The following is a 23,095-nucleotide window of genomic DNA, read 5'->3' as shown; positions in this document are numbered from 1 at the left end:
TTTTCACCTTTTCTCCCATCCCCCAATTTGTTTCATTATGCCAATTCCCTTCCTGGTCGTTGCACTGCTTTACTGTCGGTCTGGGGAGGGTGTAGACTACCACATGCTGCCTTACTGTCTGTCTGGGGAGGTTGTAGACTACCACATGCTGCCCTACTGTCGTTCTGGGGAGGGTGTAGACTACCACATGCTGCCCTACTGTCCGTCCCAGGACAGTTCAGTCAGTAATCAGTATGTTCTTCCTGTGCTCCAGGACCAGTCAATATGTTCTTCCTGTGTCCCAGCACAGTTTAGTCAGAGCTATAAATCAAATAGAGAGAGAACCCTCCAATGATGTCACTGGGATATACTTTTGGAACCTATGTCAACTAATGTCTCTGCGTTTCCTGTGAATAGATGATGACAGTGCTGACGAGGACAGCGATTCAGAGCTTGGTCTAAGCGAGGAATTTGGTCGGACTCTAAGCCAATCAGAGCAGGGTCTAAGCGAGGAATTGAGTCAGTCGGAGGATGACGGCAATGATGAGACATCTAAAAGGTATCAATTTGTAATTAAATGTTTAATTTAGTTCAAACTAGGGTTGCAAATTGTAAGCACATTACTGAATCGATCATTGATAACATTTACGATCAATTAATCGATTAATTGTAACTAAAATACAAATTTGCTAAACAATAACATATGCGTTGTTTCCTCAATCAAAAGATGGAATTCAGCACTATATTGCATTCTCACAACATAGCATATTAAACATATAAAAACATAGAGGCCTAGACATATTAAGAACTTTGTGTCAGCTTTTAGTGGCGGGCTAAATATATGGCAACAACAAAACGTCTCGCCACTTCAAAAAAAAACGAGCATGTATTTAACAAACAAAAAAAATATTCTAAGCACTGTTTGATATTACCGGTAACTTAATAAATAAACTAAATGTCAACGAAAATGTCTAATAGCCCTAACTGGATTACACGCATAACACGCTGGAATAAAAACAACTGTACTAATGAAGCAACAAGATATTTGTTTAACACATCCACTGCCGGAAACGCTGTTCAGCGTTATTGCCCGCCATGCGTTGACCGCCAGACCTCGCTGTACAGCGTTATTGAGATCATATTTCATTTTTTCGCCATGGCATTCATAATTCAGCCACCCAGCCTCTGGTGATCCAGTGGGACCCTGCACAATATTGCAACGCCTCAATACCGCCGCCTGGTGGATGATCGGGCGAGTTACATTCAAGTAAAACCGGAAGTGGCAATCGGTGCCTCTGGGAAATCCATCCGGCAGTCGCATATCGTTGTGGCACTCCAGTAGGGCTGTCTTAAATACTTCGAAGCTTCGAAGCTTCGTTCGATGGCACAAGCTTCGAACATTTAAAAAAAAAAATCGAAGTTTAAAAAAAATATATATATATACCGTAATTCCTCTAATAGTAACCCCGGCTTGTATCTGTTTCAACTGTAGCGGATACCAGGCTTGTATTAGGAGGAGGCATGTATAAGAGAGAGGCCCATATTTCTAATTTTCAAACAGATCATAATGAATAAATCAACATTTTGTGTCAGTTTGAACCCAGTAAAATGTCACGAAAGGGGCTACTTAATTCATTAATCCAATCCACTTTATTTATAGAGCACATTTAAAAACAACAAAGTTTACCAAAGTGCTGTACAAGTCCCACAACATAAGATAAAAAAAAATATTATATATAAAAAAAAAAAATTTTAAATATTTTTTAATACGAAGCTTCGAATTAAAATTGAAGCTCGGCCCCGAAGCTTCGATTGCCAAAAGAAAATTCCAAGGTCAGCCCTACACTCCAGACATACACTGCCGTGCATATGGATCGCTGCCATAACTCAATAATCAATATGATTTGGGCGTTTATTGCGCCATACAAACCGGAAATGGATCTAGGAGTTCAACGTCAAATAAGTGGGATCTTTTTCCTCTAGTCTCGTCTGCGAACGGTAAGAGGCAACTAACGTTATTTTCAGCCCGATTGTACATTTCTTTATTTACAAACCATCTGATCAATAAATCAACCCATACTACATAAAGCAGTTAGTGACTATCAAGGAATTATAAACGACCCCCCCCCCCCTTTCCTTCACGCATGATGAAGCATAACTATACCGATCATGTACATTTGAATTTTTTAATATAGCGTGTCTAGGGAAGACACGCCAATCGATAATCTATATATGCGTTTAGGCCTATAAATCACGTTCTAGGAATTACTGCAGGACACGTTAAAAACATACTTATATTCTAGAAGGTATTTTTGTAAGAATGAAAAAATATAACGTTCCCACATCCTGAACGATGGATAATCGATGTTGAATGGGCCATAGTAATGTCAATATAGCAATACAATTTAAAAAGTTATAGCCCTGCAAAGAAGGTGAGCCACTCCATAGGGTTATAGTGCTGGCAGAGAGGGGCATGAGATGGGCAACTGCCCGGCGGGCAAAGTGTTAATGAGGCTATTATTATTTTTCAACAAGATAACTTACATAAAATATAAATAACCTGTCTCAGACTGACTCACATATAATAATAATAAAAAAACATTTCCCAGCCTCTGATTTGCAGCTGGTTTTGCACATTGCGTCTACCGGTACTTTTTTGACAACAATGATTTTGATTTGATTTTATTACGGATCCCCATTAGCTGGTGCCATAGCAACCAGCTAGTCTTCCTGGGGTCCACACAAAAAAAACATACAAAAACAATTATTATTGCAAAACAAAATCATTAAAAGTCAGTACTCAACACACAATGCATAATGAAACTAACAATTAAGATGGCTAAAATGACATGCAAGCAAAGAAACCGAAAACTAAAAAACAAAACAAAATACTTTACAGTGTTAAATACAATTTAAGATTATTTTAAAAAGTGAATCTACTGTAAATGCAGCAGAGGTTTTGAGGCAGGTTATTCCAAAGAGTTAATGCTCTAAAAATTAAATATCTCCTTAAAGCGTTGGTTTTTGTACCTGGCAATTCAAGCTGCCTATTACTGGAGCCTTAATTATCATGCACAGTATTACTATAAACAATCTGTTTATGTATAAAAACAGGAGTGGTACTGCTCATGACCAACTTGAACAGCACAAGTGTATTATTTAAAAGACAATCTATTTTCAACGTTAAGCCAAGAGAGGCGGGCATGCATACGGCTCACATTAGACCTTAGTGAGCAGCCCAGTACCAACCAAATGGTGGTCTTAGTTTTCCGATGCAACCCTGGGAACACCACTTGGCAGGCCAAAAACATTTGATTGGTTATTGATGCAGGGAGCTGTTGTTTTTATATATGGGATGATACACCTGGAAGGGTTAATTATACTGTTGTTTCCTCCAGAATGACGGCCCAAGTGGAGAAGAATGCAGTGCGTAGTTACCTGCAGAAGAAGCAGGCGCCTCTGTGTGTCGTGTTGTCCGACTCCAGCAGTGACAAGGTACAGTCCACCATTCATTCCTGTGTGACGCCACATTAAAATATCTGACCAGTGGTTCCCGGGCTGATCCCAGCTCCTGCCCTGTAGCATGTTGAATCAAAGTACAATACAACGCTGGTGAACACAGCCTACAGCGTGACCTCTGTCCCCTTTTGAAACAGAGCGACGGGGAGGAAGGAGACAGTAAGGGAACGCCGAAGGGGCGCAGGAAGATCCGCAGGATCATCCAGAACGCGCACCTCCGTACCGAGACCCAGAACGCTGTGCGGGAGGAGGAGGAGCGCCGGCAGCGCCTGGCCAGCAGAGGGGAGCAGAGAGAGGACCTGAGAGAGGTACGGATGAACCATGTGGTCAAATATCATGCTATTTTTCTTATTTCTTTCGATGTAATAATATTTAATGGTATTTAATTGTTTCCCCTGTGCAAATGACAACTGCAAATTGACATATTTTTTATGTATTTATTTTTTGTAATACAATTGTGATGTCTCCATTGTGTTTTTTCATGCAAAAGGATATATTTTAATTACATGTTTATCCTAAAATCTTTATAATATTGCTGCAAGGAACAATGTTTAGATGTATTAGAAAAAAGGAAACATCTATATTTGTACCATTTGTTTTGCATGGATCCATGACCGTGTACCTTAATTTTATATCACGAGCCCTGGTATACAAGCCAAGACTGCACTTCTTTTCTTTAACCCTTTTTTTAAAGGTGCCGGATGTACAATTCCTGCAAATTGCTGAATTGAGTACATATCATGAATCCTGCAGATGATGGACCATATATTCATGTCCGATGAACAATGTTTTTAGGATCATTGGACCTCATTCACCAACATTGTCTTAAGTTTTGTCTTATAAGGCGAGGGCCGTTTACAAAACCTAAGCGAGAGGCTCCCCCCTATTCAACAGGTAGCGCGGAAGAGATTTGCAACTGATCAAAATGTTATTTAAAATGTATTGTCATCATACAGCACACTATAGCTATAGTGGAATAGACTGTATTAATATTCCATATTTATACCATCTTGTTGCGCGCTCCTGGCCACCTGCCTCAGCACGTGCGCACACGCACACACACACACATACACACACACGTACACTGTATGGCCTACGAATGCCAGTAGGCTTGTATTATTCTAATGACTTGTTTTATTAGGAGATCGCAGATATGTATGCGCTTCCCCATACTAGTCATACTGTAGAACTTACAGTACACATCTTAGCGTGACATCTTAATGCCACCACAGAGTCGGGCTTGTGAGCGGACCTGACTCCGCGTCGCACACCGGTGTCACACAAAAGGCTGCTCGGCGTTGGTTGACATCAACCTGCATTAAATGTAGTAAACTGGCACGAGAAATGTAGGAAATTGGTACGCGGTGGTTAGGGTGCATCAAATTGCAATGCAAAAATGTAATCTCAACATATCAATCTGTGTGGGTTGCATTCTGTTCGGACAAACATAAAAATGATTTGTGCAAAGTTTGGGAAAGATTTGTTGAGATTTAGAGGTAGCACACAGCATGTGAAATATATATAAATTGGCGTTTTACTAGATAACATGACATGGCAATTTCAAAAACGGCAAGAAATAGTTTTTGAGAACATTTATTAACCCTAACATTTAAGAACAAAATGTTTGATAACAACATTGAAATAGTCTTTCAAACATGTCTCAAGCATCCTAGAGTCCTAGACCTGGTCCAGCTTGCGCTTGCAGCAGCGAAGATTTGGCTGTGTTGAGCGGTCATGCTCAACTGCCTGTAGCACATTCTGCAGGTGCTCCTGGCTGCTGCCACAAAGTCTGACGTCAGTTTGACTCCACGCTCGGCACAGTCATTCACAACATTGATGGCACGTACATTCACTGCACCCATCTGAAATGCTGTACTGGTAACCCAATCCTCTACATCCAGTGAAAGAAACGCGGGATCGATGTGCAGCAGGTGCATGCCGAACCAGCAGTCTCGGTTGGCAAGGTCAGCCAAGCTGGTGGTCGGCGAGAGGGTTGGAAACTTTGGCTTGCCGAAGCCAGTGCCAAAGTGGAGCTGTGGGGCTTGCATGGATATATCAGCCGGCTTGTGCTCCAATATAGCATCTGCAAGTGCGCGCCGCTCGCCAACTGGCACCTTGGTGCTGAAGAGTGCCAGGGGCAGCATCTCGCCTGACAGGTACCATAGGTGCCGCTTCAGCGCCTTAATCGCTGATGCTGCGATGCCCTCGTCAACAGACTTGTATGCGTACAGGTTGTGGTAGAGTGCAAGGTCATTCCATGCCTCATCTACGGCCGTGTCGCAGGTCAACCACCACGTTGCGTAGATGTGCGTGATGAAGTTGGCAAACGCCCGAATCCTCAGCACCTGCTTCTGCGTAGTGATGGTCCCCTGAGGAAGCAAGGCAATGTGCTGCTCCATCAAGGCCAGCTTGAGAGTGTAGAGCAGCTTAGCCATCCACCGCGCCTTGTGCAGTGCTCCCAGGTCGTTGGAAGTTAACTGGAGTGTGCTCTGCACTGTCTGCACTCAGATACACAAGACATAGCTGCACGAACTCGCGATAGTCGCCTCGCTTGTAGTCGAGCACTCCTGCAGCGCACACAATTAGTTCAGCATGCAACTTGCCCAGGAACGGTGTTTCGGCATCGCCAGGAATGTAGCGGGCCAATGGGCCGCTGTCCTTGTGTGGCAACAGGTTCCAGTTGTCGCGCAGACGTGTAAACAATGTAACCTCTGGCGAGCGTGACGTCTCCACCTTGAGGTCAGTGAAGATGTGGCTGAGGAGCACCTCGCCGATGTGGTGCCGGCACCCGGACCAGAGCAGTGGTCGACCCAGTGAGAGCTGGATGGCAATGCAGGCTGCCGTGAGATGGCCAGTGTTTGACGCGGTGGTGTCAAATGCCATGTTGACAACCTGATCGGTGCAGCACCAGTCCTGCAGCAGCTTGCATGTCAGCCGGGCAATGATCGTTCCACATGCCTCATCAGTCCCCTTCATGTATGCTGGCACACCAAGCAGTTTGAGCCGCTCAGCGTCTCCGATCACCACCACGCTCCTCCAACTGGCGCACATTGTTGAGCATTGGCGTCAACTTGCTGTTCCAGTGCAAGGTGCACATGGGAGGTGGTGTCCACTGTTCTTGCTGGTCCTCACTGATGGCCTGCAACACGTGGCGGCGCGCTCGGTCTGCTGTTGCGTAGGATGTGGAGACCTTTGCCGAATTGCCACCGGATTCCTCGATCAGACCGCGCGTGAAGGCAGCCTGCTGCATTGGTGTGATCTTCAACCGTGTAGCCAGTGACACAAGACTCGGCCGGCTGAGAATGTCTGATGGAATGAAGGCTGTGGTGCCAGTCTTCTTACGCTCACGGGTGGGTGTGTTCTCAGCCGGTGGAGCAGCTGTTTCATCTGCATTGCTGTCTTCATCAATTTCGCTTTCCAACACCACCGCCATGCTGGACCTCGCAGTCATCTCCTGCTGCTCCTTGGTAAAGCATGCCTGCTGCGCTGCTTCACGCTCCTGTCGCCGCTTCAACTTGGATTGCAAATTGGCATCCAATGCTCCAAATGTGGCCACTCTGTCGCCCTTCATGCTGGCCAGGAAAGCAATGTCCTCTGGATCACAGATCAGCTCCTCTGCATTTGGAGACCACAGCGGGAATGTGGCATCCAGCTTGTGCTCCATTGCGTCCACCAGTCGAGCTGTAGCCTCACTGGAGCGCCTGGCCTTTGGAATGTGCCGCAACTTGTTGCTAGCATCGACAAGCGCTACCATCTTGACGCATGCTCGACGATCACTCACCATTGGAATATTGGCCTTTCCATAAAATGGCTGCACCTGCTCCAAAATGTCCTTAGCCGCATGGAACCGTGACAAGGCTCCGGTCAAACCTGGCCGCTTGGCATGCAGTTGCGTGTCGCAGTTGTACAGCATGCACCGCAAGATCTGGCGACCACTTGGCAGTTTGGCACCAGTGATGATGGCATCTGCATTGGTTATGCTGGGGCCCAGACCAAAGACCAGGCTGCGGCTGCTCTGGCGGGAGCCTAAGGGCGGCGACGCCATCTTGTGATAGCTGGAAATATAGTTGGAGAGCTGGATCCTGTGGTGGGTGATGGTGGAGTTGGGGGAATTGAGTAAACTGTGATGCAGAGCCACACAGGTAAAGCTATTTATAGGCCCATCCCGCCCATCCCCCCAAAAATTGCAGGACCAGGTGTGAGATGTAACAATGTTGCAACTCTCTCTCACACACACACACACACACACACACACACACACACACACACACACACACACACACACACACACACACACACACACAGACAGACACACAGACACTAACAGCAGGCCATGTTGGGGGAGGACAGCATGTACTGATGTACCGTTCCACATCTAAATCACCTCGTATTGCAAGAATATTTTGCATGTATTGTTTTTACATGGATGGTAACACTTTTAGCACCCATACAAATCAATACGCTGGAAATGTGTATTTTGATGCACCCGGTACGCTTGACTATGAAACCTCAAACGATTGGGGACATGCCGCGCTGAGTCCGGTCCGATCACAGTACGCCCGACTATGTGGCCTTAAGATGTGTACTGTATGCAGCATACAGTATCTGCCATCTCCTAATAAAACAAGTCATTAGAATAATATAAGCCTACTGTTCATTCATTAGTTTAGTTAGATAGTTAAATTATATTGACCAAATTGTTTACACTGCTGTGTTGTTTTTTACTACCTGTACCCCCCCCCCTTCCCCCATGCTCAGTATATTTTTACTGTATTTATTTCTGTATATTTTATTTCATTTTTATTCTATTTTACTCTACTCTTATCCTAGGCAACTTGATTGATTTGTGTTATTATTCTAATTCGTGACCTATCCTGTTTAAATGTTGAGCGATTTGCAGTGTCAAATTTCCCACGGGATAATAAAAGTATTTCTATTCTATTCTATTCTATTACACGCGTAGGCTATACAGTGTGCGTGTGTGTGTGCGTGCCTGAGGCAGGTGGCCAGGAGCATTCAACAAGATGGTATGCATATGGAATATTAATAGTCTATTCCACTATAGCTACTGTATATCCACGCGATTGGGTTTAGTTCTTATTTATTTATCCACTGTCATTTGCAGTGTTGGTGTAGTGGTTGTATTTATTTTCTGACATCACGATGCCTCTTGAGGCATGCTGTGAATGTAAAACGTATATGATCGTCATAGAGGACGAGGTTTTAAATGTGATACTCTTGTCTTCCAGGTGATCGTCATAGAGGACGAGGTTTTAAATGTGATACTCTTGTCTTCCAGGTGATCGTCATAGAGGACGAGGTGTCTCAGGTGGCTTATCCCGTCACCACCAAGCTGGTCCTGGAGCGGGACAAGTCCAACAAAGAGCCCCTCATTCAGGTCCACAGGAACCTGGTGACGAGGCTTAAATCCCACCAGGTGGACGGTTAGTCCCTGCTCTCGTCTTACACTTCACATTATAATCGTTACAGTGGCCACTAAGGACGTCCCGGATGCGTGAATACTTTCCCTAAGGGGTTTGTACTTTTCCGCGATCTGATTGGCTACTGGCGTTTCTGGTCATGTGACATGTGCGCCAATCGTGTGACGGCAAGTTCTGCCACCGGTTAAGCTTAGGCACTCTTTCGAAGTTGGTTAAGGTTAGAGTTTGTCTTAGAGCAGGGCGATAGAACACCAGCCCTGATTCCAAACTCTAACCTTAACCAACTTCGAAAGAGTCGCCTAAGCTTAACCAGTGATAAACTAGGCGTTAGGTAGTTTGCAGGCTGTTAGACCCGGAAATAGGCGCAGAACTTGCCGTTGCACGATTGGCGCACATGTCACATGACCAGAAACGTCAGTGGCCAATCAGATCGTGCAAACCGAACGCGGAAGTACAAACCCCTTAGGGAAAGTATTCACGCGTCCTGGATTGGATTGGACCAGACGGATTGGAGTCAGAAATGATCACGGCATATTTTAATTGAGTGGTATCGGCTATATAAAGCCCAGGGTTTTTTATACTTGTGCATCCCTAGTTGACTCACTGTGTTTTGTTTCCTAACAGGTGTTCAGTTTATGTGGGACTGTTGTTGTGAATCTGTGAATAAAGCCAACTCCACTCCTGGATCAGGCTGTATCCTGGCCCACTGCATGGGACTGGGCAAGACGCTTCAGGTAAGACTAAAGAGACAGGGTTTTCATTAAAGACCTGATCAGTGATCAGTACCCAAACGTAAGCAAGTGGGTAGCCCCACCACCACAAATAAGAAATAGGAATGGACTTGATTGACTGAGCTCTTGATACAAGGACTAACACTAGACAACAGGTATGAGCTCTTGATACAAGGACTAACACTAGACAACGGGCAATGACTGAGCTCTTGATACAAGGACTAACATTAGACAACATGTAAATATGAGCTCTTGATACAAGGACTAACACTAGACAACAGGCAATGACTGAGCTCTTGATACAAGGACTAACACTAGACAACATGTAAATATGAGCTATTGATACAAGGACTAACACTAAACGGGTACATTTGAGCTCTTGATACAAGGACTAACACTAGACAACAGATAAATATGAGCTCTTGATACAAGGACTAACACTAGATAACAGGTAAATATGACTGAGCTCTTGATACAAGGACTAACAGACAACAGGTAAATATGACTTAGCTCTTGATACAAGGGCTAACACTAGACAACAGGTACATTTGAGCTCTTGATACAAGGACTAACACTAGACAACAGATAAATATGAGCTCTTGATACAAGGACTAACACTAGATAACAGATCAATATGACTGAGCTTGTGATACAAGGACTAACACTAGACAACAGATAAATATGAGCTCTTGATACAAGGACTAACACTAGATAACAGGTAAATATGACTGAGCTCTTGATACAAGGACTAACACTAGATAACAGGTAAATACGACTGAGCTCTTGATGAATGAATGAATGAATGAATGAATTTATTCACACACACACACGATACATTTACATGCGAGTATCCTCATGTGATATCAATGTCGCAGATTGTGTGCATGTGCCAGGTCTCCCAAGAAGCTATTTAAAGCTTTTGGAGGGAGCCTGAACACAGATACAAACAGAATATAAACAACAAAACAATAACAAAAAACAAAACAATACAACGTGAGTAGGTTTACACACCTACCTACTAACTGACATATAACAGAGATACATAATACAGACAATTTTATTCCTAAGTTATAATTTTAATTAGAGATATGATTTTAGCAGTTCCTCTTTCAGTGATTTTTTAAAGGTATTAGTCATTTTTAGATTTTCGTCAAGCTTGTTCCAGATCTGTGGACCCCTGCATGCTATGCTTAGGCTAGCACAATTGAGCCTTCTCCTCTTGCCAGATATAAGATGCTTATTTCTTGTGTTGTGGATGTGCAGTGGTTGTCAGACTGGGACAAGCTCAGACAGTCTGTGATTCATGTTGTTGACAACTTGATACATAATTGATGCGTTTTGATGAATGTTAAATTCAGCGAGCCTCAGGAGACCAAATCGATGGAACAGAGGCTTTGAGGGCGCTCTATACCCGGACCATGACAGCACTCGTAGTACCCTGATACAAGGACTAACACTAGACAACAGATAAATATGAGCTCTTGATACAAGGACTAACACTAGATAACAGGTAAATATGACTGAGCTTTTGATACAAGGACTAACACTAGATAACAGGTAAATATGAGCTCTTGATACAAGGACTAACATTAGACAACATGTAAATATGAGCTCTTGATACAAGGACTAACACTAGACAACAGATAAATATGAGCTCTTGATACAAGGACTAACACTAGATAACAGGTAAATATGACTGAGCTTGTGATACAAGGACTAACACTAGACAACAGGTAATGACTGAGCTTGTGATACAATGGCTAACACTAGATAACAGGTAAATATGACTGAGCTTGTGATACAATGAATAACACTGAACAACAGGTAAAAATTGGTTTGTATTCTGTATTTTGTGGCTGTAAAAGTATGTTATGGTGTGGGAGGAAACCCACACAAACATGTACAGGAGAACATGCAAACACAGAAAGGCCTCCCGCCGGGGCTGGAACCCAGGACCAAGCGTCAACTCTCCGCCCATTTATTCCTAGCTGTGTTTTCTTCCAGGTCATAGCCTTCCTCCACACCATGCTGCAGTCGAAGAAGCTGCGCTTCAGGACCGCCCTGGTGGTGTGTCCGCTCAACACCATCCTCAACTGGGTCGCCGAGTTTGACAAGTGGCAAGACAGCATGGGGGAGGACAAGGTCAAGGTAGATAAACACGCCATGTGATTAAGCTACATGTTGACCTTTAGACGCTGAAGGGTAAATCCATTCCTTGGGCCGATATACAGATGGTTTACAGACACTGGCTTTATGAATCTCTTACCGACCTAATATACAGATGGTTTACAGACACTGGCTTTATGAATCGCTTACCGACCTAATATACAGATGGTTTACAGACACTGGCTTTATGAATCTCTTACCGACCTAATATACAGATGGTTTACAGACACTGGCTTTATGAATCTCTTACCGACCTAATATACAGATGGTTTACAGACACTGGCTTTATGAATCTCTTACCGACCTAATTTACAGATGGTTTACAGACACAGGCTTTATGAATCTCTTACCGACCTAATATGCAGATGGTTTACAGACACAGGCTTTATGAATCTCTTACCGACCTAATATACAGATGGTTTACAGACACAGGCTTTATGAATCTCTTACCGACCTCATTTACAGTACATAGGTGTGAATCACCAGAGGCCCCACGGTAGGATATGATCACAATACTAGCGTCATGATATTGTAATATTGCGATTTCAACTGCAAATTATGTCTCCAATGGAACATTTCTGCAATAAAAATATATATACATCATCTGTTTTTTCTAATAAGATAAAGTTTTCAGTCTAAAATATGGGATATGGGATTGTAAAGCAAAAGAAAAAAACAGTATAATATCAGCACGCAAAGAAATATATCGCTGTATAGATTTTCTTCCCCACCCGTGCTGGTACACGTTTTATTTTGTGCCCCTTTAATCCAACCACCAACCAATGTACAACAACCAATCATATGTTGACAGACAAACATTACAAATGTGTTGACCGAGTCAGAGTCATGATAGTCAACACAAGAGTTATCATTTAATTTATCGCTACCAAGGTGAATGTGATGATGTGCTGTGATATGGAAACAACATGTACAGTGTGTTGTTCAGTTCAGTCAATATCTAAACACTACACCGGTCTCCCTGCACTGGAAATCAGAGCCTCCAGACTTGAAACTGACGTCATCAAGGGACACTTTTTGGAGCTGGTCCGCTTGGCCGTGAATCAGTGGCCGACTTTTTTATTTTTGTTTAGAGATATTCCACCCGAAATGAGATGAAGCAGATGTTGTATATATTTTTTTATTGCAGATGTTAATTTGCAGGGACATAATTAGCATTTGGAAAAAAAGTTTAATACCAATCGTAATATATATTGCAATATCACAATATTATAGTATCGTGAGTCTAGTATCACATAATAATATTGTATTGTGGGGCCTCTGATGATTCCTTGTGTCCCTGTCTCCCCCCCCACACACACACTACTGTCTCTCCCCCACACACACTACTGTCTCTCCCCCACACACACTACTGTGTCCCTGTCTCTCCCCCACACACACACTACTGTGTCTCTGTCTCTCCCCCACACACACTACTGTCTCCCTGTCTCTCCCCCACACACACTACTGTGTCTCTGTCTCTCCCCCACACACACTACTGTGTCTCTGTCTCTCCCCCCCACACACACTACTGTGTCCCTGTCTCTCCCCCACACACACACTACTGTGTCTCTGTCTCTCCCCCACACACACTACTGTCTCCCTGTCTCTCCCCCACACACACACTACTGTGTCTCTGTCTCTCCCCCACACACACTACTGTGTCTCTGTCTCTCCCCCCACACACACTACTGTGTCCCTGTCTCTCCCCCACACACACTACTGTGTCTCTGTCTCTCCCCCACACACACACTACTGTGTCCCTGTCTCTCCCCCACACACACTACTGTGTCCCTGTCTCTCCCCCACACACACTACTGTGTCTCTGTCTCTCCCCCACACACACTACTGTGTCCCTGTCTCTCCCCCACACACACTACTGTGTCTCTGTCTCTCCCCCCACACACACTACTGTGTCCCTGTCTCTCCCCCACACACACTACTGTGTCTCTGTCTCTCCCCCACACACACACTACTGTGTCTCTGTCTCTCCCCCACACACACTACTGTGTCCCTGTCTCTCCCCCACACACACACTACTGTGTCTCTGTCTCTCCCCCACACACACTACTGTCTCCCTGTCTCCCCCACACACACACACTACTGTCTCCCTGTCTCTCCCCCACACACACTACTGTGTCTCTGTCTCTCCCCCACACACACACTACTGTGTCTCTGTCTCTCCCCCACACACACTACTGTGTCCCTGTCTCTCCCCCACACACACTACTGTGTCTCTGTCTCTCCCCCACACACACTACTGTGTCTCTGTCTCTCCCCCACACACACTACTGTCTCCCTGTCTCTCCCACACACACACACACACACTACTGTGTCCCTGTCTCTCCCACACACACACACACTTCTGTGTCCCTGTCTCTCCCCCACACACACTACTGTGTCCCTGTCTCTCCCCCACACACACACTACTGTGTCCCTGTCTCTCCCCCACACACACACTACTGTGTCTCTGTCTCTCCCACACACACACTACTGTGTCTCTGTCTCTCCCCCACACACACTACTGTGTCTCTGTCTCTCCCCCACACACACTACTGTCTCTCTGTCTCTCCCCCACACACACTACTGTGTCTCTGTCTCTCCCCCACACACACTACTGTGTCTCTGTCTCTCCCCCACACACACTACTGTGTCTCTGTCTCTCCCACACACACACTACTGTGTCCCTGTCTCTCCCCCACACACACTACTGTGTCTCTGTCTCTCCCCCCACACACACTACTGTGTCTCTGTCTCTCCCCCACACACACTACTGTGTCTCTGTCTCTCCCCCACACACACTACTGTCTCTCTGTCTCTCCCCCACACACACTACTGTGTCTCTGTCTCTCCCCCACACACACTACTGTGTCCCTGTCTCTCCCCCACACACACTACTGTGTCTCTGTCTCTCCCCCACACACTACTGTGTCTCTGTCTCTCCCACACACACACACACTACTGTGTCTCTGTCTCTCCCCCACACACACTACTGTGTCTCTGTCTCTCCCCCACACACACTACTGTGTCTCTGCCTCTCCCCCACACACACACTACTGTGTCCCTGTCTCTCCCCCACACACACTACTGTGTCTCTGTCTCTCCCCCCCACACACACTACTGTGTCCCTGTCTCTCCCCCACACACACACTACTGTGTCCCTGTCTCTCCCACACACACACTACTGTGTCTCTGTCTCTCCCACACACACACTACTGTGTCCCTGTCTCTCCCCCACACACACTACTGTGTCCCTGTCTCTCCCACACACACACTACTGTCTCCCTGTCTCCCCCACACACACACTACTGTGTCTCTGTCTCTCCCCCACACACACACTACTGTGTCTCTGTCTCTCCCCCACACACACTACTGTGTCCCTGTCTCTCCCCCACACACACTACTGTGTCCCTGTCTCTCCCCCACACACACACTACTGTGTCTCTGTCTCTCCCCCACACACACACTACTGTGTCTCTGTCTCTCCCCTACACACACTACTGTGTCCCTGTCTCTCCCCCACACACACTACTGTGTCTCTGTCTCTCCCCCACACACACTACTGTGTCTCTGTCTCTCCCCCACACACACTACTGTGTCCCTGTCTCTCCCCCACACACACTACTGTGTCTCTGTCTCTCCCCCCCACACACACTACTGTCTCCCTGTCTCTCCCCCACACACACTACTGTGTCCCTGTCTCTCCCCCACACACACTACTGTGTCCCTGTCTCTCCCCCACACACACACTACTGTGTCTCTGTCTCTCCCCCACACACTACTGTGTCTCTGTCTCTCCCCCACACACACTACTGTGTCTCTGTCTCTCCCCCACACACACTACTGTGTCTCTGTCTCTCCCCCACACACACTACTGTGTCCCTGTCTCTCCCCCACACACACTACTGTGTCTCTGTCTCTCCCCCACACACACTACTGTGGCTCTGTCTCTCCCCCACACACACTACTGTGTCTCTGTCTTTCCCCCACACACACTACTGTGTCCCTGTCTCTCCCCCACACACACGTGGACAGGTGTCAGAGCTGGCGACTCCCAAACGCCCTCAGGAACGCAGCCTGGCCCTGCAGCGCTGGCAGCGCGACGGAGGAGTGATGCTCATCAGTTACGAAATGTATAGAAACCTCTCCCTGGGCTACAGAGTGGCCAACGCACAGCTCAAGGAGACCTTCCACAGCACCCTGGTCAGCCCAGGTACGTCGCACACGGCAGCGGACACGACACAACATCCTTTCACTTACAGGAACACAACGACATCATGGGAAATGCGCTTACTGTCTTCTCCAGAGTCGCACAAATTAATGGAGCATATACGTTTTTGGCCAACAGCTAGGCTAGCTGGTCCATATCCGCTTCCATTCATTTGGCCATCTATCCCCAGGCCATCAGGCTGCTAAACGAACAATAAACACTATGCAACAACCATCAAATGCACACAGCACACACACCCACACGCACACACTCACTTAAACAAACAACACACTGCAGCACCCACTCTCCACACTTTAGATCACACAAACACACTTTATATTTATTGATAAAGGATTTGCACTACAACTCGTACACCTACTGTAAATTGTACCTAAATTGCACCCCATCCCATTTCTGCCTTGCACTATATAGTATTGTATATTAGTACACTGCATAGTATTTTATATTATATGGTAACTCAGTTACGTCTATTCTGCATCGAACATTGTACATATGTCTATACTGAACACTGTGACCTCATTTTTTTTTTACTTCTAATTTACATGCTATACTATGTTATTTTATTTCATACTTATCTTGTCTTGCACAGTCTCTGGAGCGTAACAGTAAGAAGCATTTTGTATAAAAGTATTCTGTACTTCTGTATGACAACTATTAAAGAAACTTGAACTTGTGCTAAGCTAAGGCTAGCTTTCTACTGAACTCACAGATGGGAAATTGGTCTATCTTCTTGCCTGACTCTGGAGAAGACCGTGGTAAACACATTTCCCATGATGTTGGCGTGTTCCTTTTAATTATTTTGAGTGAGTTTTTATCACATGATAACAAATACCATGGATTTAGTCGGAATTCTTTTTTTTTGCATATTTAAAGTTTTTATTTTTCACAAGCAAGACAAATAGACAATACATACAAGACAAACTATCACAATAATAATAATAATAATAATAACAACAACAACAACAACAACAACAACAACAAAAACAACAACAACAACAACAACAACAACAACAACAACAACAACAACAACAACAACAACAACAACAAGGGGGTGAGGGGGGGGGGGGGGGGTTGCAGCAGTAGTGTGGCCGCTGGCGCTGGTGCCTTGTGGGTCGCAGTTCACGTTAATAGGTCGAGTTGAAAATGTAATGCTCTGAGATGCTCTGGAGCAATCTCTCTCTGTCTCTCGGATCAATCAAATCAAATAATTAACACATGTATGTTGTCATTTTAAACAACTCACCATTCATTCATTATGCATCAGCAGCAGCTAAATTAATGTTATAGTTCACAACACAGCAGCGCGTTTTGAATCGCTAGCCTATTAATTATCGTCTCAGCAAGCACAGTCAATACTTTTTTCCGTAGCCGCATTTCGCGGAGACAGCTGTGTATAGCGAGAGAGAGCGAGAGAGAGAGAGAGAGAGAGAGAGACACTCACTGTTTAGTTGAAACGTCCAGGGCAGGAGAGCTTGATAAACGTGTATAATCCACTGTTGATGTATTCCAGACCACTGTCCACTGTCTCCAGACTGCATCCGCCATATAGCTTGTTAGCCAAGTGTTAGCTTGTTAGCACAACACAAGTACATTTCTTTGTCCATTTTTCCGCGTTGAACAGACTGCAAACTACCTGGCGTTCTATCGCCATGCTCTAAGACAAACTCTAACCTTAACCAACTTTGAAAGAGTGCCTAAGCTTAACCGTCTAAAGAACTTGCAGTCACGCTCTAAGACAAACAGCTGCATCTCACAACAACACAACTACCAACCTAGGAATAAGCTAGAATTGGAACGTTAGAAATTGGATTCGGCCAATCAGAGTTCGTCTCTGCGAAATTCTGCTACGGAAAAAAATACTGGCGTCGGCCAATCAGAGAGCGTCTCCGCGAAATGCGGCTACAGAAATGTTTGACGCTACTGCCTAGATCGCGCCCGGATTCCAACATAATAGTCATATTTCAACGCACAACGCGTTCGACGGATACAGCGATCAAACCGTGACGCGCACTCAGAGCGCTATTGCGTCTAGCCCGGGCCGAGAAATAAATAAAAAAAAAAAAAAAATGATGTCACTTCCTGTTCAAGAAAACAAGTATTTTTTTAATTTATATAATAACGTTATATTGTGCATTGGAAACACAAACATACTTAAAATGAGTAAATATTATTAATTTTAAACATGTTTATATTATTTATAGGGCTATAAAACAAAAAACTAAAACATTATTTTTCTTGTTCTCTCATATAAGCAGGGGGGGCGGCGCCCGAGCGCCCCTAGTGGTAGAGCCGCCACTGGGTTGCAGAGTGTTACAAAGGTTCAGTACACAAACATATTCCAGATAGTGATCTAATAAAGTTCCAGGGACCTTGAAGGCCATCGGGCCGATCACTCTCTTGAAGAGATAGAGCGGCCTGTTCCATTGATATCAAGTCCATGAAGTCCTTGCGCCAGTTCTCCAAACTGAAGCAGTTAGGTTTGCGTTCTTTCCAGTTCATTAAAATAATCCGTTTGCAGGGGCGGCTACGTGGCGTAGTGGGCAAGGCGCTCGCCACGAATGCGGAGACGCTGAGCTCGCCTGTTCGAGCCCAGCACTCCACATTGCTTTCAGTTTAGCTGGTCGTACATACTAATACACATTGGCCGTATTAGGGGGTGGGAAACTGATGGGTGGGGATCGGACGTTGTGGACAGCGACTCCTACAGGTCGGTTGGTGCGCCTGCGCAGTAGAATCAGAAAGTGTCGGGGGCAGCGTGAGCCTCCCACGCGTTACTCCTCGCCACTGAGTGATCGAGCTGCGCAGGTGAAAAGATGCGACTGCTGTTACCTCAAGTACCGGAGGGGACTTGTGCTATGTATGACTTAGTCCACATTGCAGCCGGCTTGTGGGAGGCAAGAAACAGCGTTCGTGACAGGGGAGGGTTGAATTGGATGATACGAAATTGGGATGGGAGAAAATATAGAAAAATGGGAGAAAAAGTGGATAAAAAAAAAATAATAATCCGTTTGCATGCTAGAAAAGCCAGTGCTACAATATTATTTACAATCTTTGCTTGAGCAGTGTCCATTTTTACACCCAATATACAAGTTATAGGGCAAGGATAAATGTCAATTTGGAGAGTAACTGACAGGTCCTCAGCAATGTCCAACCAAAATGTCCTAACAAGCGGGCAGTGCCACAGCAAGTGCATGAGCGTACCCTCTACTCCACACCCATGCCAGCACAATTTGGGTAGGGTGTGATTCATTTTATTCAGTGTACAGGGTGTCAGAATTCTATCTCTGAATGAATCCCTGACTACATACAGTACCATAGATTTCAATGACCAGTAGTAGACATTGTTGTTACCACGTCGTTAGACTGTTCAGTTCTCGGAATTATAGTCACACCAGTGTGATCGCAACTCAAAGGGTTAAACTTGCACTAGTTTCAAACTTCTGGAATGAGGATGGTGTGTAGACGGTACAGGTGACATGGAATAAGCAGCACATGAGTTAGTGGTTGAGTCTACAAGGTCTTCAATGACCACCTTGAATAATGTGCATGTTACTCATTAACTCTCCAGGTCCAGACTTTGTGGTCTGTGACGAGGGCCACATCCTGCGGAATGAGGCGTCCAACATCTCCAAAGCCATGAGTCTAATCAAGACGCTCCGCAGAGTGGTGCTGACGGGGACGCCGATGCAGAACAACCTGGACGAGTGTAAGACTGATGTTTATACCACGATGCAGAACAACCTGGACGAGTGTAAGACTGATGTTTATACCACGATGCAGAACAACCTGGACGAGTGTAAGACTGATGTTTATACCACGATGCAGAACCTGGACGAGTGTAAGACTGATGTTTATACCATGATGCAGAACAACCTGGACGAGTGTAAGACTGATGTTTATACCATGATGCAGAACAACCTGGACGAGTGTGAGGCTGTAGCCATGTTTATACCCCATACCAGGCTAAAACAGGTCTGATACATACCAGGCTAAAACAGGTCTGATACATACCAGGCTAAAACAGGTCTGATACATACCAGGCTAAAACAGGTCTGATACCAGGCTAAAACAGGTAGAACAATAGATATGAGGCTATTGGTATTGGTCAAGCACCACTTTACATACACATGTCAACAACTTACCCATAAAGAAAGCAGAACGTTGCACCACAGACCACAGTTTATCGGATTGAAAATCAAGTTTTCTCCATCGGAGTCTTCGTCATCGGAGGAACCCTCTCAGTCATCGACACTGTAGTGAAGCTCTTGGTGGTTAGGAAATGTAGTCAACAACACGGGGTGTCTAGTCAGGACACGGGAGGCAGGAACGTTCTTTGATGAGTTTTATTATCAATGGTCAGACGGATGCACAGGCAATTTCTACTTCTATTTCCCATTAACACGGTGGGAGTATGTGAGAGTGTGTGTGGTTCTAAATGGGGAGGAAACAAAGACATCAGCGTTACTAATACTTATTAATCAGTCTGTTATATACTATACAATATACTGTTGCTACAAGTAACATAAACCTCACGAGTGGAACTACCAATGGGGATAAGCAGTGCTTTACCTATACTAGTTACAGGGATAAACTGTGCTAAACAGATACTAAATACTATAATCAACAACATAGATTATACCCAATAGGCTAGATTATCACTATAAACATACTGGTAAATTGCTTCCTAAACAGCTGGTAGAATTATAAGCCTTAACCATATAAATCACCGACAATAACTAAGCGTCCTCATTATGCACATATTTAACACTTACTTGTGATCAGGGACGCACACATGAACTAAAGGAATCACTAAAGCCCACTAGTATATATAGATGCTGGCTATCGACTGACATGTCTAGACATGTCTGAGAGGCGTCCAGCTGCAGAACAGCAGAACAGCACCCCACAGTCTTTATGTCTGAGAGGCGTCCAGCTGCAGAACAGCACCCCACAGTCTTTATGTCTGCCCAGTCCTTGATCCTTTTGTACAGACACGATTAACAAAGTCCAATTATGTACTCGTTCATTAAATCCGATGGTCCAATTGCTGTTCCAGAAACCAAAAGTTTGTTCAGAGCTGTGGTGAGCGTCTGGGTGTCCATCGTGAGAAGCAGCTCACCAAAATATCAACAGAGGCCATGTGTTTAGTTATGGGCGTCGCTCTAAACTCAGAGGACACGTCGCTGGCCAACGAAAGCACTCTTCTTGATTCACATGCAAATTTAACTCCGCCCCCACGCAATGAGAAACACAGCCTGAGAACAGCCTTCTTTAAACAAAGAAATGTTACTATTAGATATACTATAACTGTTAGGTAAATATGTTCTTAAACATTCAAACAGTTATAATATGACAAAAAAAAACAAGAACAAAATATATAAAAGAATTCTGGTGTGATTTGCGTGATTCGACAGCTCCCGACGTGTGTTCCCAAGTGGTCACATTATATACCTGTAAACTAGTCACCTTTATTTGTATTGTTTTATTGTGGATCCCCATTAGTCTACACTACACCAAGGTGAGACTACTCTTCCTGGGGTCCAAACATTTAAAATACAAACACAAACACAAATATTTTTTAAATATAAAACCACAAACATTGAAGTACTCATAAGAAAACATTGCAACAAACAAAACAAGTGATTTAAAGCTCACTCAATATTCATAAGTCAAATATCACAATTCTCCAACGATACATAAAACCTTTAGGTAACGGTTACCTTTTTGAACCCAAATTATGGAATATTTCTGAGTGGTTTTGTTTATGTCACCTTTTTCACTTGCGTGTTTGCAGCTATGCACATAGCATGTTAGATCTTTAATGGAGAAAAAAAATATTATATATCAACCATTTACTGTTTAGTAAAAGCAATGGATCGGTATTGACTGTTGTGAAGGATCAGATTAAACCGAATATGTATATTTATTTATATATATATATTTAATTGTATTTGTATATCGTTTGATATCCCCTGTATATTCCTTGTACAATATGCATTGAATATCCCCGTTTCTACTAAACAGCCCATAATAGTTTCATTCTACCATTGGACGAGAACCTGGCGCCAGGTTGCCATACCCCTAGGTCCAAGTTCAATCGTGCCGCCTAACATGTCGAGGCAACCCCCGGTTCCGCGCAGTAATATGTCGGGCGAAATACGAATGGTACTATTTGTTCATAGCGCATATATATATGGCGCTAGTAAAGTAGAACTTTCTTTTAGTCCAGTTCTTTACCCTCCAACAGAGTGACAGACGCAAAAGCCTCCCCACGACGCACGTGCGGTGTAGTAAGGCCTACTTGGCCCAGAATAGGCATTGAGATATCGTGTAGATTAATAGTTGAATAGTCATAGTTGGCACTATACCGTCGAGTTGGACGTATTCTATTAAGCTAATAATAGTCTATTTTATGTATGGTGCATCGTTCGGTTAGAGTTCTAAAGTTATCAGTACCCCCCATCGTTCCTGACGTTATCTGGACGCTTAACCAGGCTGGTCAGACCCCTAGTGGTGATTGCATCCGAGGAGCTCCGGGCCAAGAGCGACTGGACCTGTATATTGGATTACTCTACCCGGACGACGGCGAGCCTTCCACGGCTTGGATTATGCTTTGTGTGCTTTGATTATTCCATGGATAAAGGCCAACACTGCGGAGTGTTGGAATTACCCCCCGGAGAGGACTCCAGGTGAGACGGCGCTCTACACGTGAGGTCGCCTCACGTCTCTCCGTTGTGGACCGGCAGATACCGTTCCACAGAGGGTCCAGCTGTATTCGTCTGCGGTCCGAGGTTCTGTGGGCACCGTGTCCAAGACTTTGGATTCTCCCAAGACACCGTCGGCCAGATGGGATACCGCCAGCGGCTTCTCTAACCCCCCCCTCCTACTGTCTTACAACCAGCGGGACCCCCCCCCCCCCCTTAGTGTATCCAGCTATAATCATTTAAGTACCATCGCTATCGTTTCCTAAATATTCCAGGTTGTATACTTACTCCCTGCGCAACCAGAGATTGGACATTCAATGTTGATTT

General features: G+C 44.8%; 1 protein-coding gene across 2 annotated transcripts in view; it reads left to right on the top strand.

The window, feature by feature from the left end:
- The window catches only part of LOC311227408 (transcriptional regulator ATRX-like), a 183,642-nt gene that overhangs the window by 73,741 nt on the left and 86,806 nt on the right, over positions 1 to 23,095 (top strand). For both annotated transcript variants that reach the window (XM_084313034.1, XM_084313033.1), the window contains exons 13-20: positions 397 to 538; positions 3,378 to 3,474; positions 3,636 to 3,806; positions 8,798 to 8,942; positions 9,564 to 9,673; positions 11,675 to 11,818; positions 15,869 to 16,046; positions 19,633 to 19,770. In XM_084313034.1, coding sequence (XP_084169160.1) covers positions 397 to 538; positions 3,378 to 3,474; positions 3,636 to 3,806; positions 8,798 to 8,942; positions 9,564 to 9,673; positions 11,675 to 11,818; positions 15,869 to 16,046; positions 19,633 to 19,770 — 1,125 coding nt within the window. The remainder of the gene's footprint in view (positions 1 to 396; positions 539 to 3,377; positions 3,475 to 3,635; positions 3,807 to 8,797; positions 8,943 to 9,563; positions 9,674 to 11,674; positions 11,819 to 15,868; positions 16,047 to 19,632; positions 19,771 to 23,095) is intronic.

The sequence above is a fragment of the Notolepis coatsorum genome (assembly GCF_963971535.1).
Source record: "Notolepis coatsorum genome assembly, chromosome: 1".
In the NCBI taxonomy this organism is placed as follows: Eukaryota; Metazoa; Chordata; class Actinopteri; order Aulopiformes; family Paralepididae; genus Notolepis; species Notolepis coatsorum.
The sequence above is the reverse complement of the archived record's forward strand: the minus strand, read 5'-3'. Positions and strand labels throughout refer to the sequence as shown.